Genomic DNA, 15,232 nt, shown 5'->3' with positions numbered 1-15,232 from the left:
CAGTTACTAAAGGTTCACATACTTTTTCCAACAAATACATGTAATATTGGATCATTTTTCTCAATCAATAAATGAACAAGTATAATGTTTTTTGTGTTATTTATTTAATTGGGTGTTCTTATCTAGTTCTAGGATTTATGTGAAGATCTAATCACATTTTAGATTATATTTATGCAGAAAGAGAAAATACTAACATGTACACCAGGTCTGCGAGGATTTCAAAATGAATCACCCAACATCATGTGTTCTTGCAACTTTCTGGCTGCTGTAAACGTTTTCTTGCTCTAAGATTCAGGTTGAAAAAAATACTGGCTACTTCAATTGGAAATAAAGATCATCATTATGTATCTTTTTATTATGGGTTTAAAGAATCAGGGTAACACTGCATGCCATGTGCCATGAGTTAACCACCCTTGTAACTAGGTATCGTTTCTAGACTTCAAAACTGTCCATTATGATGTTTAATTAAAATATAACATTTGTATCTTTTTTGTTGTTTTATCTAGATAACAATCGTTCACAAGAACACGCTGTCCCATGTTTTGGCACTACATACAACATTTCTGAAGAAGTCAATGCAGGCAGCACTAAAACATATTACCGTATAACTTGTTTTATGTTTAATGTTGAACAGAAGTTGTTCGGTTTCTTGATTGGAGTACATGCTTCCAAAGGTCTGTAATTCAACTGAAGAATCAGAATAGGTGAAGCTAACTCTGTGCAAGTCATAATAATAAATTGATGTACTTTGTTGTGTGCATTTGAATACAATTAATTTCTGCCTTGCCCTTTGTTAGGATGTTTCTGATGGCGGCCACAATATCCTGAGTGGGAAGGAGAACAGCCAGAGGTCGTGGCACATATTGGTACCAACGACATAGGTAGGAAAAGGGAGGAGGTCCTGAAAACAGACTACAGGGAGTTAGGAAGGAAGTTGAGAAGCAGAACCTCAAAGGTAGTAATCTCAGACAGTGAGTATAGGAATAGAGTGAGGTGGAGGATAAATGTGTGGCTGAGGGATTGGAGCAGGGGGCAGGGATTCAGATTTCTGGATCATTGGGACCTCTTTTGGGGAAGGCATGTCCTGCACTTGAATCCGAGGGGGACCAATATCATGGCAGGGAGGTTTGCTAAGGTTATTGGGGAGAGTTTAAGCTAGAATTGCTGGGGGGTGGGAACCGACCTGAAGAGACGGAGAAGGGGGCGGTTAGCTCACAAATCGAGAAAACTTGTAGACAGTGCGAGAGGGAGGATAGGCAGGTGAAAGAGAAGGGATACACTTAGACTGATGGTTTGAGATGTGTCTATTTTAATGCAGGGAGTATCATGAACAAAGTGTATGAGCTTAGAGCCTGGATCAGGACTTGGAGCTATGATGTTGTGGCCATTGCAGAGACTTGGATGGCTCAGGGGTAGGAATGGCTACTTAAGAGTGCCAGGCTTTAGATATTTCAGAAAGGACAGGGAGGGAGGCAAAAGAGGTGGGGGTGTGGCACTGCCGATCAGAGATAGTGTTGTGGCTGCAGAAAAGGAGGAAGTCATGGAGGGATTGTCTACTGAGTCTTTGCGGGTGGAAGTTAAGAACAGGAAGGGGTCAATAACTCTACTGGGTGTTTTTTTATAGACCACCCTATAGTAACAGGGACATTGAGGAGCAGACGGAGACAGATTCTGGGAAGATGCAATAATGACAGGATTGTCGTAGTTGGAGATTTTAATTTCTCCAATATTGATTGGCATCTCCCTACAGCAAGGGGATTAGATAGGGTGGAGTTTGTTAGGTGTGTTAAGGAAGGTTTCCTGACACATTATGTAGATAAGTCTACAAGAGGAGAGGCTGTACTTGATCTGGTATTGGGAAATGAACCTGGTCAGGTGTCAGGTCTCTCAGTTGGAGAGCATTTTGAAGATAGTGATCACAATTCTATCTCCTTTACCATAACATTGGAGAGGGATAGGAACAGACAAGTTAGGGAAGTGTTTAATTGGAGTAAGGAGAAATATGAAGCTATCAGGAAGGAACTTGGAAGCATAAATTGGGAACAGATGTTCTCAGGGAACTGTTTGGCAGAAATGTGGCAAATGTTCAGGGGCTATTTGTGTGGTGTTCTGCATAGGTACGTTCCAATGAGACAGGAAAAGGATGGTAGGGTACAGGAACCATGGTGCCCAAAGCCTGTTGAAAATCTAGTCAAGAAGAAAAGCTTACAAAAGGTTCAAAAAACTAGGTAATGATAGAGATCTAGAAAATTATAAGGCTAGTAGGAAGGAGCTTAAGAATGTAGGAGAGCCAGAAGGGGCCATGAGAAGACATTGGTGGACAGGATTAAGGACCCCCCCCCCCCCCAAGGCATTTTACAAGTAGGTGAGGAGCAACAGGATAAGATGTGAGCGAATCGGACCAATCAAGTGTGACAGTGGAAGTATGTATGGAACTGGAGGCGATAGAGGAGGTACTTAATGAATGCTTCAGTATTCACTACGGAAAGGACCTTGGCGATTGTAGGGATGACTTACAGCAGACTGAAAAGCTTGAGCATATAGACATTAAGAAAGAGGATGTGATGGAGCTTTTGGAAAGCATCAAGTTGGATGGGTCACTGGGGCCAGACGAGATATACCCCAGGCTACTGTGGGAGGCGAGGGAGGAGATTGCTGAATCTCTGGCAATGATCTTTGCATCAACAGGGACGAGAGAGGTTCCAGAGGATTGGCGGATTGCGGATGTTGTTTCCTTATCAAGAAAGGGTGTAGAGATAGCTCAGGAAATTATTGACCAGTGAGTCTTACTTCAGTGGTTGGTAAGTTAATGGAGAAGATCCTGATGAGAGGCAGGATTTATGAACATTTGGAGAGGCGTAATATGATTAGGAATAGTCAGCATGGCTTTTCAAAGGCAGGTTATGCCTTATGAGCCTGATTGAATTTTTTGAGAATGTGACTAAACACATTGATGAAGGTAGAGCAGTAGATGTAGTGTGTATGGATTTCAACAAGGCATTTGATAAGGTACCCCATGCAAGCCCTCTTGAGAACATAAGGAGGCATGGGATCCAAGGGGACATTGCTTTGTGTATCCAGAATTGGCTTGCCCACAGAAGGCAAAGAGTAGTTGTAAATGGGTCATATTCTGCATGGAGGTCGGTGACCAGTGGTGTGCCTCAGGGATCTGTTCTGGGACCCCATTTCTTCGTGATTTTTATAAATGAGCTGGATGAGGAATTAGAGGGATGGGTTAGTAAATTTGTTTATGACACAAAGGTTGGCGGTGTGGATAGTGTGAGGGCTGTCAGATGTTACAGCTGGACATTGATAGGATGCAAAAATGGGCTGAGAGGTGGCAGATGGAGTTCAACCCAGATAAGTGTGAGGTGGTACATTTTGGTAGGTCAAATATGTTAGCAGAATATAGTATTAATGGCAAGACTCTTGGCAGTGTGGAAGATCAGAGGGATAGTGGGGTCCATGTTCATACGACACTCAAAGGTGCTGCGCAGGTTGACTCTGTAGTTAAGAAGGCAGACGGTGTATTGGCCTTCATCAACCATGGGATTGAGTTCAAAAGCTGTAATGTTACAGCTGTATAGGACCCTGGTCAGACCCCACATGGAGTACTGTGCTCAGTTCTGGTCACCTCACCACAGCAAGGACGTGGAAATAATAGAAATGGTGCAGAGGAGATTTACAAGGACATTGCCTGGATTAGGGAGTATGCCTTACGAGAATAGGTTGAGTAAACTTGGCCTTTTCTCCTTGGAGCGATGGAGTATAAAGGTGTATAAAATAATGAGAGGCATTGATCATGTGGATAGTCAGGCTTTTTCCCCCAGAGCTAAAATGGCTAACATGAGAGGATACAGTCTTAAGGTGCTTGGAAATAGGTATAGAAGGGATGTTAGGGGTTAAGTTTTTTTATGCAGAGTGGTGAGTGTGTGGAATGAGCTGTCAGCGACTGGTGGAAGCAGATACAATGGGGTCTTTTAAGAAACTCCTGGATAGGTACATGGAGCTTAGAAAAATAGAGAGTTTTGGGTAACCCTAGGTAATTTCTAAAACAAGTACATGTTCAGTATAGCATTGTGGGCTGAAAGGCCTGTATTGCACTGTAGGTTTTCTATACTTCTATTTGTACTGGAACTCTAATTGCTTTACAAATGTATGAAGAGAATGTGAGATTTGTTTACAATTTATCCTTTGAAGGAAAAGAACTATGGAGTTACTGAATAATGTTGCCATATTGCTTGTCCTAAAAAAATACTGTAGTAACTATTGAACAACATTTGCTAATACTGAGTATTAAATATTTTAAGTGAAAGCTGTAGAGGCTTAGAGCAAGCAGTTACTGTAAGTTAGTCCTGTGCTTAATGGAAAGGCCAACTAACACATTAAGTGTTATTAAAATTAACAATTTGAAACATTTAATCAAGGACAATTCCAGGGCAGTTTAAGATACTGATAAGCCAACTACACTGTGTGAATCTGGAGCTGAGAACTTCATTCCTCAGCAACCCTATTCTCTGCAGTAAATGACTACTGCCATCGTGTGGAAGAAGTGATTTATACAAAAAGGCACAACAGTTCAGAATTGAGCTTTGAACTCCAATGCCCTGAGCTGTAATAATGTCATGTTAACCACTACACTACCATGGTGCCCTTACACCTTCTGTCAGGGTGAAGAAGCATTGAATTTTTTTAGGCTGGAGGTACAGCCAGTGTTCATTCAAACAGGATAAGATATAGGATAATCTGCTCGGTCATTTTATAATGGTAGACTTATTATCCCTCTCAACCACATTCTGCTACCTTTTCCCTGCAACTTTTAACCCCCTTACTAGTCAAGAATCTATCAACCTTTGCTTTAAATATACATGATGATTTTGCCTCTACAGCCATCTGTGGTAATGAATTCCACAGATTCACCCTCCTCTGACTAAAGAAATTCCTCATCTATTATAAAGGGTCATCCTTCTACGGTGAGGCTGTGCCCTCTTGTCCTAGACTCCCCCCCCTCCATAAGAAACATCTCCACATCCACTCAATTAACATCTTTCAATAATCATAGATTTCAATAAGATTCCCCTCATTCATCTAAATGCTGGAGATAACAGGCTCAGAGCCATCAAACACTCTTCATACATATATCTTCAAAGTATGTGTTGGCAATGCTATGGGTCCAGAGAAGGTTCACAGAAAGGATTACTGTAGAGGCCCCAGTCTGCTCACAAAACTGTAAGGGCAGAGATTTGTAGATGTTTTTTGGAAGCAAGGTATTATGATAGCACAAAAAATGATGGTAAAGATTGTTGGATAGATTATTCTTGAAGGGATGATGGCCCTAATCCTACTTTGATCTTCTGGTTGGACTTTTTCCACTTTGTCCACCAAACCAACTATGAAAGAATCTTCACAGATATCCATATTGGCCTTTCACACCTTGAGAAATCAAATCTTCCTGTGTAAAAATACAAATAGCAGGCTTTACATTGGTTACTGCTATGAAATGAGGAACCCCTTCTGGTAACAAAAATGTTGGAGGGACGCAGTAGCTCAGGCAACATATGAAGCAGAATAAACAGTTGACATTTCAGGCCTTGACCTTCATTGGCACTCAGTATAAAGTAGGAGCCAAAAGAAAAATTGCTTTATGGAGAGAACCAGTTCCACTAGATGCAGGTTGCGGGTGGAGAGAAACTGGTTAGGTCTGTTGTCCAAAAAGAAATGGAGAGCTTTAAGGCCTTCCTGATAAAGGGTTTGGGGGTAGTGGTGGTTGATTTGTATAGGCAATGTCCTGTGGAAATAAGGCGATCAGCATCACGAAACAAAATGATTCAAGTGATGGAAAGCATATGAAGTATCACAGATGTAAGTAGGAAGGGGGACAAAATGGAGTCAAGGAATGCAGGCATGTGTCTACTGAGACAGTTGGGTTTGTGGATCTTGGGTAGAAAGTAGAAACAAGCAGTGCAGGAACAATGGAGGTTGTTGGCAATGGATCTCCAGAGTCTAGGGCAGGGGTTTCCAACCTGGGTCCACAGCCCCCTTGATTCATGGTGAAGAGTCCATTGCATATAAAAGCTTGTGAACCCCTGGTCTAGGAGATTGGTGATGGTGTGGGAAGACAGTAGCCTGATGCTCATTAGTGCAGTCCTGTTAAAGGGGCAAATAAGAGAAGATATGAGTGCTGCTGTTTGGCCTCAGCAGAGATGAGTTTGTCAGACTGCAACAGCACCCTCTTGTCAGTAGGTCTGATGGTGAGGTAGGGATTGGTACAGACAGCTCAGTGTGATCAGAAGGGGTGAATTTCAAATAAAGTGGAGTTCTTAAGGTTGAGACAGTTGTAGATGAAAGGATCCAGCAGGCTGATGGCCAGGAAGAGGGTAGGAAATCTAGGGTCAGGGATGAAGGTGACAAAAGAGATTAGCATCATGGCAGGTGTGGAACTCAGATATGGACAGAGGGGCACAAAGGCAAGGCCCTTGTTGATGCTGCTTAAATAGAGCCCATGGGATTACAGTAAAGGTACTAGCACGGATAGAGGATTGGCAGGAGGCCAAGAGTGGGAATAAATGGGGCTTCTTCTGGTTGACTGCTGGTGACTCGTGGTGTTCTGCACAGGTCAGTGTTGGGACTGCTTTTTTGTTACATGGCAGTGATTTGGATTACAGAATTAATGGCTTTGTGGCCAAGTTTGCAGAGGGTACAACGATTGGTGGAGGGGCCAGTGGTGTTGAGGAAGCAAGAAGCTACAGGACTTAGATTAGGAGAATGGGTAAAGAAGTTGCAAGTGGAATAGTGTCAGGAAGTGTATGGTCCAATTCTTTGTTAGAAGGAATAAAAAAAAGCATAGACTATTTTCCAAATGGGGAGAAAATTCAAAAATCCAAGATGCAAAGGAACGTTGGAGCCCTTGTGCAGGATTCCCTGAAGGTTAGGCTTGCAGGCTGAGTTGGTAGTATGAAAAGCAAATGCAATGCAAAAGCAAGGATGTAATGTTAAAGCGTTAAGGCACTGGAGAGGCCGCATTTGGAGTATAGTGAGCAGTTTTAGGCCCCTTAGCTAAAAGGATATGCTGATATTGGAGAGAGTTCAGAGGTTCACAAGAATAATTCCGGGAATGAAGGGTTATCCTACGAGTAGTGTTTGGTGGCTCTTGGCCTGTACTTGGTGGAATTTGGGAGAGTGGGGTGCAAATCTTATTGAAACTATCCAGTGTTGAAAGACCTTGATAGAGTGGATGTGGAGAGGATGTTTCTTATAGTGGGTTGGGGGGGTGAAGAAAATTTAAAAAAAAAAAAAAATCAGGATTAGAGAATATAACCCCAGAATAGGGTTTACATTTAGGTTAGAACAGAGATGAAAAGGAATTTCTTCAGCCAGATAGTAAATCTCTGACATTCATTGCTGTGGAAGACAGTTCATTGCATGTATTAAGGCAGAGGTTGATAGGTTCTTGATTAGTCAGAGTGTGAAATGTTTTGGTGAGAAGGCATGAGAATGGGGGAGGGGAAATGGAACAGCCATGATGAAATGGCGCAGCAGACTTAATGGGCCAAATAGTCTAATACTGCTCCTGTATCTTATGGTCTTATGAGAGTGTGTTCTGCCTCAGATCCAGTGGAGGGTGAAGTGTTGGAGAGGTAGTGAAGAGTGAGGCCCAGGGCTGTGGCAGAGAGAGCACCAACAGATATCTCAATATAGTGGTGAGTGTGGTGTATAGAATCCAGGAGAAGCAGTCAATAGAGTACAGGTTCCTAGCCCCAAACTGGGAGGCCTGGCTACAGAACTGGGAGGTTTGTTTTGGACATATTTGAAGAGGGGTCCAAGATGGTGACTGACAACTTCTCAGGAAGAATATGAGGGGTGATTGACAACTTCGTGGCTTAAGGTAGAAGGAGTCAATTTTAGAAAACCTAGCACATTTATTTTTCAACATAGTCCCCTCCTACATTTACACACTTGGGTCAGCAGTCTTGGATAGAAGGGGATGAGTTATACAGCTCTCATTACATACACGTGCAGTTCAACTCAGTGATCATGCAGAGAGTTTGAAGGAGGGTTTTCTCATAGCTGGACAGATGTTTTAGTATGGCAGGTCTTTGAATAGGAGCACTTGGTCAGCCACAAAACTTAGAAGGGCATCTCAATTTCAACCTTGCAGGACAGCAACAGCTTCCCTTCCCTTGCTACAAGTTAAAATTTTAAAAGTTGTGTAACAATGCAGAAAGTATTTTCAAATGGTTTCATTTACTATCAGAGAATGTATACAATATACAACCTGAAATTCTTGCTCTTCAGATATCCATGAAATCTGAATACCCCCAAGAACAAGTGACAGTAAAAATGTAGAACCCCAAAGTCCCCTTATCACCCCAAGAACAAGTGACAGTAAAAATGTAGAACCCCAAAGTCCCCTTATCACCCCAAGAACAAGCAGCAAAGCATCAGCACCCACATCTACCAAGCAAGCAATTAGCAATGCCCCAAAGAGATACCATGATCTGCAGTACAACAAAAAATTCACCAGACAATTCAACATACCACAGGCTCTCTCCTGCTAAAAGGACAGGTGTCACAGCAAGAGGAGAGATAAACAAAAACAACTTGCTGATTATGATGTTGAAGTCTGCTGCATCACTCACGTTCAGCATTGACTTATCATAAACCCAGAATTAAGCACCAAATGCATTACAGACAGCTGAAGGCTACATGCATCAAGAAAATACTACCTAGATTAAGCAATTTTTCTGATGAATTTAAATTCTGCAAGTAATCTAATAAAATGCAAGGTCTATAAATGGAACTCCTGTATATCTAACCCAAACCTTGTCCATGTGTACTCTTCAAACAATCTTTAATTCTCAAAGATTATTACAGCAATTACATCTAATGGGTATAGTGATGCAGAGGACAAGCCCTATATCCCAAGGCCTGATAGATGATCAGAGAGAAGAAAATAGATAGTTAACAGCAGGTGAGCTGAAGGTGGGAGGGAAGCATAGCATTTGGAAATTCGTCACTGGGTAAAAAACTGCTGCAATAGTAGGCTTTGGATATTTATTAAGAGGGATCTAAAGTTAGTCTGGTTACAGTGCCGGCAGGGAAAGGCTTTCTGCAAAGTGATGTGATGCTTCAAGTCTTAAGACTGAAACTTGTTAACACACCTTAAATGCATACTTTGTAAAACATACTGGAAGCAAAAATGCAAAAATACACACCTACTTACAAATTGTTTTATTTTGACATTTTAGTACAAATTTTTTTAAAAATATGCTTATTTTATTAATAGCTCATTATTGATCAAGTTACAAAAATGTTAAACTCACTGATTCTTATGATAAATGTCCATTTGTTCCTATAAAGGACAATTGTAGCCATTACAAATCTACATTATTCAGCTCTAAAACTTTGGCGTAGTAACTCAGTATCACTACAGCATACACGTCAGTTGGCCTGCTGGCACACATTTACAAAGTTTGGTGCAACAGACAATTCCCCAGTGAATATTATCCCTGCAGTGATCACGGAATTCAGCAGAATCAATCCCTCTTCAGAAAATCACAATACAAATCTTTCAAACCATTGAGATACATCACATGTGCTACTCAGTTTGCAAGTGTTTAAGTCTTCAATCTAAAGGACTTGAATTGCTGAGAAACTGCCAGCTTTAAATAAGGTAGCATAATAGATTTTGGTGTCACTACACTGAGAAATAAAATTTACTAACAATAGACCAGTGTAAATAGACCTATTCCAATATCTAACTGTATGGACTAGCCTGCTATCTACAACGGCACTGCCAGATAGGAAAAACTACTGTCATTAATATTTACCTGCTACATGCAGTAGCACTACACCAGTCTTAAAGGCTTTGATTGCACCATTAATCATCAGAAGAAGAAGAATCAAAATCATAATCCAGACTAAAATCAGACAGATCTGAATCAAAAAGTTCATAATGAAAGTCTGCATTCTCTAAAAAAGAATCAAGGGAAAGCACACCAAAAAGATGAAAGGCACGCTCAAGGTCATCATCATCGTCGTCGTCATCGTTCCATCCAAGTCCAAAAGAAGGCTGTGAGGTAAACAAAAATATTAAATCTAAAATCTTAATATGCAAAGCTAATATCTTAATATGCAAAGCTAATAATGTTGAATCCGAAGTTAGTTAATTTTATTGTTTTGCAAATAATTAATGAATTTGCAAATTCCTAAGCCTCACGACCTCACCAGTTCCATTATTTTGTTCCATCCACATTACTAATCTTCATGTCAGCAATAAATGGTATTATTTACCAGAAAAAACTCCCAAATTTGAACTATTAAAATCTCCAAAATGCCTCAAGAGGAAACTCAGTTCTTGGTATAATTCAGATCTTTGCCCTTTGCATCTTCTCCCAGCTCACAACACTGGAGAAATTTAAGCGGGTCAGACAGCATCCATGGAAATAAACAGTCAAGATTTCAGACCAAGGCATTTCTCCCAAGCTCTGCTATTTATAAAACGGATTACCATTTCCTTGCTTTTAGATTCATGTACCACCGTTTTTAAAAATGGCCCCCAGTTAAACATGTTTTTTTGACTGCAAGCCTCATAGCCATGTCTGTACTGGTCATACCTGCAGTGCATTAGCTTTCCAAAATGTCAATACAGCGATGTTTGCATTTGATGACGTAGTTGTATGATCAGTTGTCCACAAAATAATTTTAAGGAAACTTGGCCATACTTATCTCCAAGCCCCAAAACTATTTTGTATAAAGCACTAGTGGAATTAGCCTTTCTGACAAGTTATGGAAGCAGAGTTAATATCACAGATGCCATGCAAAGATGCAGAGCTTGGAAATTCCTCTTTTTACTACACCTATGTAAAGTCCACCAAACCAACCTTCTGGAAAACTTAGTTATTCAAAAAAAAGTATGTTAAGCTTCAAGTATATGTACATCACCATCACCTCAAATCTCCCCTTCATCCGTAAATTGACAGATTACTAGAGCACCCACAGGGTCAAAGATTTCACCAATCGAATATATCTTTCACCCCCCAACCATCAATTCTTTACCTTGGCTGCTGTTCCTTATTCAACTTTAAACTAAGATCATTCCAAACACCAGGAATGTTAACTCACATTTCTCTTCCCACAGATGTGGCCTGACCTGTTAAGTATTTCCAACAAAATGAAATTATGCTATTTTATCAAAATATTAAAATGATGCTACATGTCTAGCATCTACAGGTCTTTGGTTTTCATTTAAGAGCCTGTATTACATAATAATTTGTACCCATATACCTATCACTTAAGCTTGCTGATTATAAAAGTCACAAGTTCAAAATTTGCAACACACAAAGTTGCTGGTGAACGCAGCCTGGTTTTTAACCCACTCCCAAGATTCAACCTCTTGCCATCCATCTCTAGCTGCTGTTTAATTTTCATTGATTTAGGTTATTCACTAGCTTCAGTAAATAAACTAAAGCTGTATCATACTAAATGGAAATTTAGTATGGTAAACTTGCCTCAGTATATGCCAAAGAGTTACGTACAGCCTAATTAGCTTGGAGACCAAGGTTATTCTACAAAATAAACCAATTATACAAATAATGGAGCAAATACTTGTAATTACGTAAAATGTTCTTACATGATTGCTCTGCTTTCTTGGCTGACGCCGAGCTGGCCGGTATCCCTCTGGAAATTCGTGCAAGTACATGCATTCAGATTTAAAAGGGCATTTGCCATTACTTTGCAGAAAAAACTTGCATCTTATTTTCCTGTGAAGAGTGTCATTGCAGAAGTGAGTTAACTGTAGCAGGAATAGGATTATAATTTTCTCATCTCAAATTTAAGCATCACCTGAACTTTGTTCAAAAAAATGTTAATCAAAATAGTCTCTCATAGCAGGCCATTCTGAAAGCAAACTCAATCCCACCCATACCAAAGTAAATCAAGAAAAACAGCCCCAAGGAGGACTTCCCTCCTGCCCAAGTACAATAACTTACATGTCAAAGGACAGAGCTCACATTTCAGCAATTTCAGGTCTTGAACTTTTGAAATACTAATTTTGCCCATAGAAGTAGAACCTTTGATATCACCCCATAAAGAAAGATATACAAGTAGAAAAACTAGCCTTAGAACAAACTGCATCCAATTCTTGGGAGGTTCAGCTCTGTGCCTGTTAATCAGGGCACAAGATCGTCACCATGGAGAAATTGATTGGCTGGAAAGAGCAAGGATGAAGTGCATGAAGAATAGGTGATTCCAGAATGGAGGATAGAGAACACCTGCATTGGTTTACAAAGGACCTTAAATACTTATAAGAGCAAACATGAGATTGAAGGATTTAGCAGGGGAAAACAGCAACCAAGATTGTAGAGTAGCCAGTAGTACCAAGGAAAGAATTGGTTTCCTTAACTAACTTCGTACACATGAAAGAATCAGAAGTCTGATTAAATCTCTTAAAACCAAATGTTAACCACAACAGAAACCCTGTTGGAAGTCATTAAGGTTGATACACAAGTATGTGAAAGCTTAAAAGATTTAACAGATTTGACATTGTGGCCCCTGCCCATCCCACACATTAGCCATCCGTTGTCGGCCCCCCAACCAACACATATTCCACTCTCCCCTCCTACCCCTCCTCACAGTCCCCCACCCTGGTCTGATGACTATACCCCTTCCCCACACAAAACCACCATGGTGGGCTTCACAGCTGAACAGGTGAGAAGACAGCTGAAACGTCTCAACCCAAGCAAGGCTGCAGGACCGGATGGTGTCAGTACCAGGGTCCTCAAAGCCTGTGCCCCTCAGCTATATGGAGTACTTCGCCATGTATTCAACCTGAGCCTGAGGCTCCGGAGGGTTCCTGTACTGTGGAAGACGTCCTGCCTCGTCCGTGCCAAAGACGCTGCGCCCCAGCGGCCTCAATGACTACAGACCGGTGGCATTGACCTCCCACATCATGAATACCCTGGAGAGACTTGTTCTGGAGCTGCTCCGGCCTATGGTCAGGCCACATTTAGATCCCCTCTAGTTCACCTACCAGCCCCGACTATGAGTTGAGGATGCCATCGTCTTCCTGCTGAACCGTGTCTACGCCCACCTGGACAAGCCAGCGAGCACTGTGAGGGTCATGTTTTTTGCCTTCTCCACTGCGTTCAACACCATCCACCCTGCTCTGCTGGTGCAATGCAGGTGGATGCTTCCCTGGTATCATGGATTCTTGATTACCTGACTGGCAGACCACAGTACGTGTGCTTGCAACACTGTGTCCGACAGTGATCAGCAACACTGGGGCTCCACAGGGGACTGTCTTGTCTCCCTTTCTCTTCACCATTTACACCTCAGTCTTCAACTACTGCACAGAGTCTTGTCATCTTCAGAAATTTTTCTGATGACTCTGCCATAGTTGGATGCATCAGCAAGGGAGATGAGGTTGAGTACAGGGCTATGGTAGGAAACTTTGTCACATGGTGTGAGCAGAATTATCTGCAGCTTAATGTGAAAAAGACTAAGGAGCTGGTGGTAGACCTAAGGAGAGCTAGGGTACCGGTGACCCCTGTTTCCATCCAGGGGGTCAGTGTGGACATGGTGGAGGATTACAAATACCTGGGGTTACGAATTGACAATAAACTGGACTGGTCAAAGAACATTGAGGCCGTCTACAAGAAGGGTCAGCGCTGTCTCTATTTCTTGAGGAGACTGAGGTGCTTTAACATCTGCCGGACGATGCTGAGGATGGTCTACGAGTCTGTGGTGGCCAGTGTTATCATGTTTGCTGTTGTGTGCTGGGGCAGCAGGCTGAGGGTGGCAGACACTAACAGAATCAACAAACTCATTCGTAAGGCCAGTGATGTTGTGGGGATGGAACTGAACTCTCTGACGGTAGTGTCTAAAAAGAGGATGCTACCCAAGTTGCATGCCATCTTGGTCAATGTCTCCCATCCACTACACAATGTACTGGGTGGGCACAGGAGTACATTCAGCCAGAGACTCATTCCACTGAGATGCAACACTGAGCATCATAGGAAGTCATTCCTGCTTGTGGCCATCAAACTTTACAACTCCTCCCTTGGAGGGTCAGACACCCTGAGCCAATAGGCTGGTCCTGGACTTATTTCATAATTTACTGGCGTAATTTACATATTACTATTTAACTATTTATGGTTCTATTACTATTATCTATGGAGCAACTGTAATGAAAACCAATTTCCCCCGGGATTAATAAAGTATGACTATGACTAAAACCAGCAAGAAACCAAGAAGAGTCAGTTGGATAACTATACCACAAGAAATTACAGTACAAAGTTTAAAGTACATAGTTTGAAACCACAAACGTATTACTCCTATCCAAGCTGTACCATACAAGTTGACCAAACTGGTGTTAAGAAATCAATGTTATGCCTAAATGGCAAGGTTCTGCAGAGGTTTTGCATCAGTTCCCATTTAATTTCAAGCCGTTGCTTAATTCTTTATTCCCTCCCCCCCAATTACCCAGTTACTCCTACAACACCTATCCCCTCATCCAATCCATACTCCCTTCACCAGATTCCACCCCTCAGAACTGTTTCGATCCGCCTATCCTACCTCCCTTATTAGTTACATTCTCCATGGTTCTTTTCTGCCTGATTTGTCCTGCAGCCCTTTATCTATACCCATCAATCCCAGCCTCTATTTCCACTTTCCTCCCTCATCTGGCTGTAACTATTGCTTGGCAGCTCTTGTGCCACATATTTCTCTCTCCTCTTTATACTGGCAACACCTACCCCCACCCTTTTTCAGTTCTCTTGACCTACAATGTCAGTCATTTTCCTCCACAGATGCTGTCTGATCTACTGAGTTTCTCTTACATCTCTTAAGCATAACCTACCAATCAAGTTTTTGGGAGGAAGTAAGAGGCTTAGTAAAAATAAATAAATCAATCACATTTTGTTGTTTGAGAATTACTTCCAATAGTAAAATCTCACATTGACCAAAAGCAGGAAGTAGAAGCTAAAAGAAAATATTCTGGATTGAGCATCAGAAGTTACAGATTATGGCCATTGCATCTCAGGAAGAGAATATTTAAATGCATACAATAATAAAAAGACAATGCCAACATAAACCATCCATTTCCTATTGTCTCTGAACTGAAGCAACAATTAAAAGCTAACTATATCAGTGGGTATAAAACCGATTAAGTACAAAGTTCCATCCCTGCATCCAGTTTCATTACATAGTACCATTGGTTGTGAAATGCACGAAG

The 15,232-nt window shown here is 41.4% G+C and overlaps 2 protein-coding genes across 7 annotated transcripts in view; one reads left to right on the top strand and one right to left on the bottom strand.

The window, feature by feature from the left end:
• Positions 1–4,367, top strand: part of fance (FA complementation group E) — a 35,114-nt gene extending 30,747 nt beyond the window's left edge. For 2 of the 3 annotated variants that reach the window (XM_072278569.1, XM_072278568.1), the window contains exon 11: positions 507–4,367. In XM_072278569.1, the coding sequence (XP_072134670.1) occupies positions 507–608 (102 nt within the window). In that variant the 3' untranslated portion in view covers positions 609–4,367. The remainder of the gene's footprint in view (positions 1–506) is intronic. The other variant, XR_011889093.1, reaches the window with a different exon arrangement.
• LOC140209910 (E3 ubiquitin-protein ligase makorin-2-like) overlaps positions 1–15,232 on the bottom strand; it is a 35,389-nt gene that overhangs the window by 1,739 nt on the left and 18,418 nt on the right. For 3 of the 4 annotated variants that reach the window (XM_072278571.1, XM_072278573.1, XM_072278574.1), the window contains exons 7-8: positions 11,633–11,762; positions 10,000–10,072 (exon numbers count right to left, since the gene is read on the bottom strand). In XM_072278571.1, coding sequence (XP_072134672.1) covers positions 10,000–10,072; positions 11,633–11,762 — 203 coding nt within the window. Of the gene's footprint in view, positions 1–9,213; positions 10,073–11,632; positions 11,763–15,232 lie in introns of those variants that run through there. The other variant, XM_072278572.1, reaches the window with a different exon arrangement.

Source organism: Mobula birostris, chromosome 14 (assembly GCF_030028105.1).
Source record: "Mobula birostris isolate sMobBir1 chromosome 14, sMobBir1.hap1, whole genome shotgun sequence".
NCBI lineage: Eukaryota > Metazoa > Chordata > Chondrichthyes > Myliobatiformes > Myliobatidae > Mobula > Mobula birostris.
The sequence above is the reverse complement of the archived record's forward strand: the minus strand, read 5'-3'. Positions and strand labels throughout refer to the sequence as shown.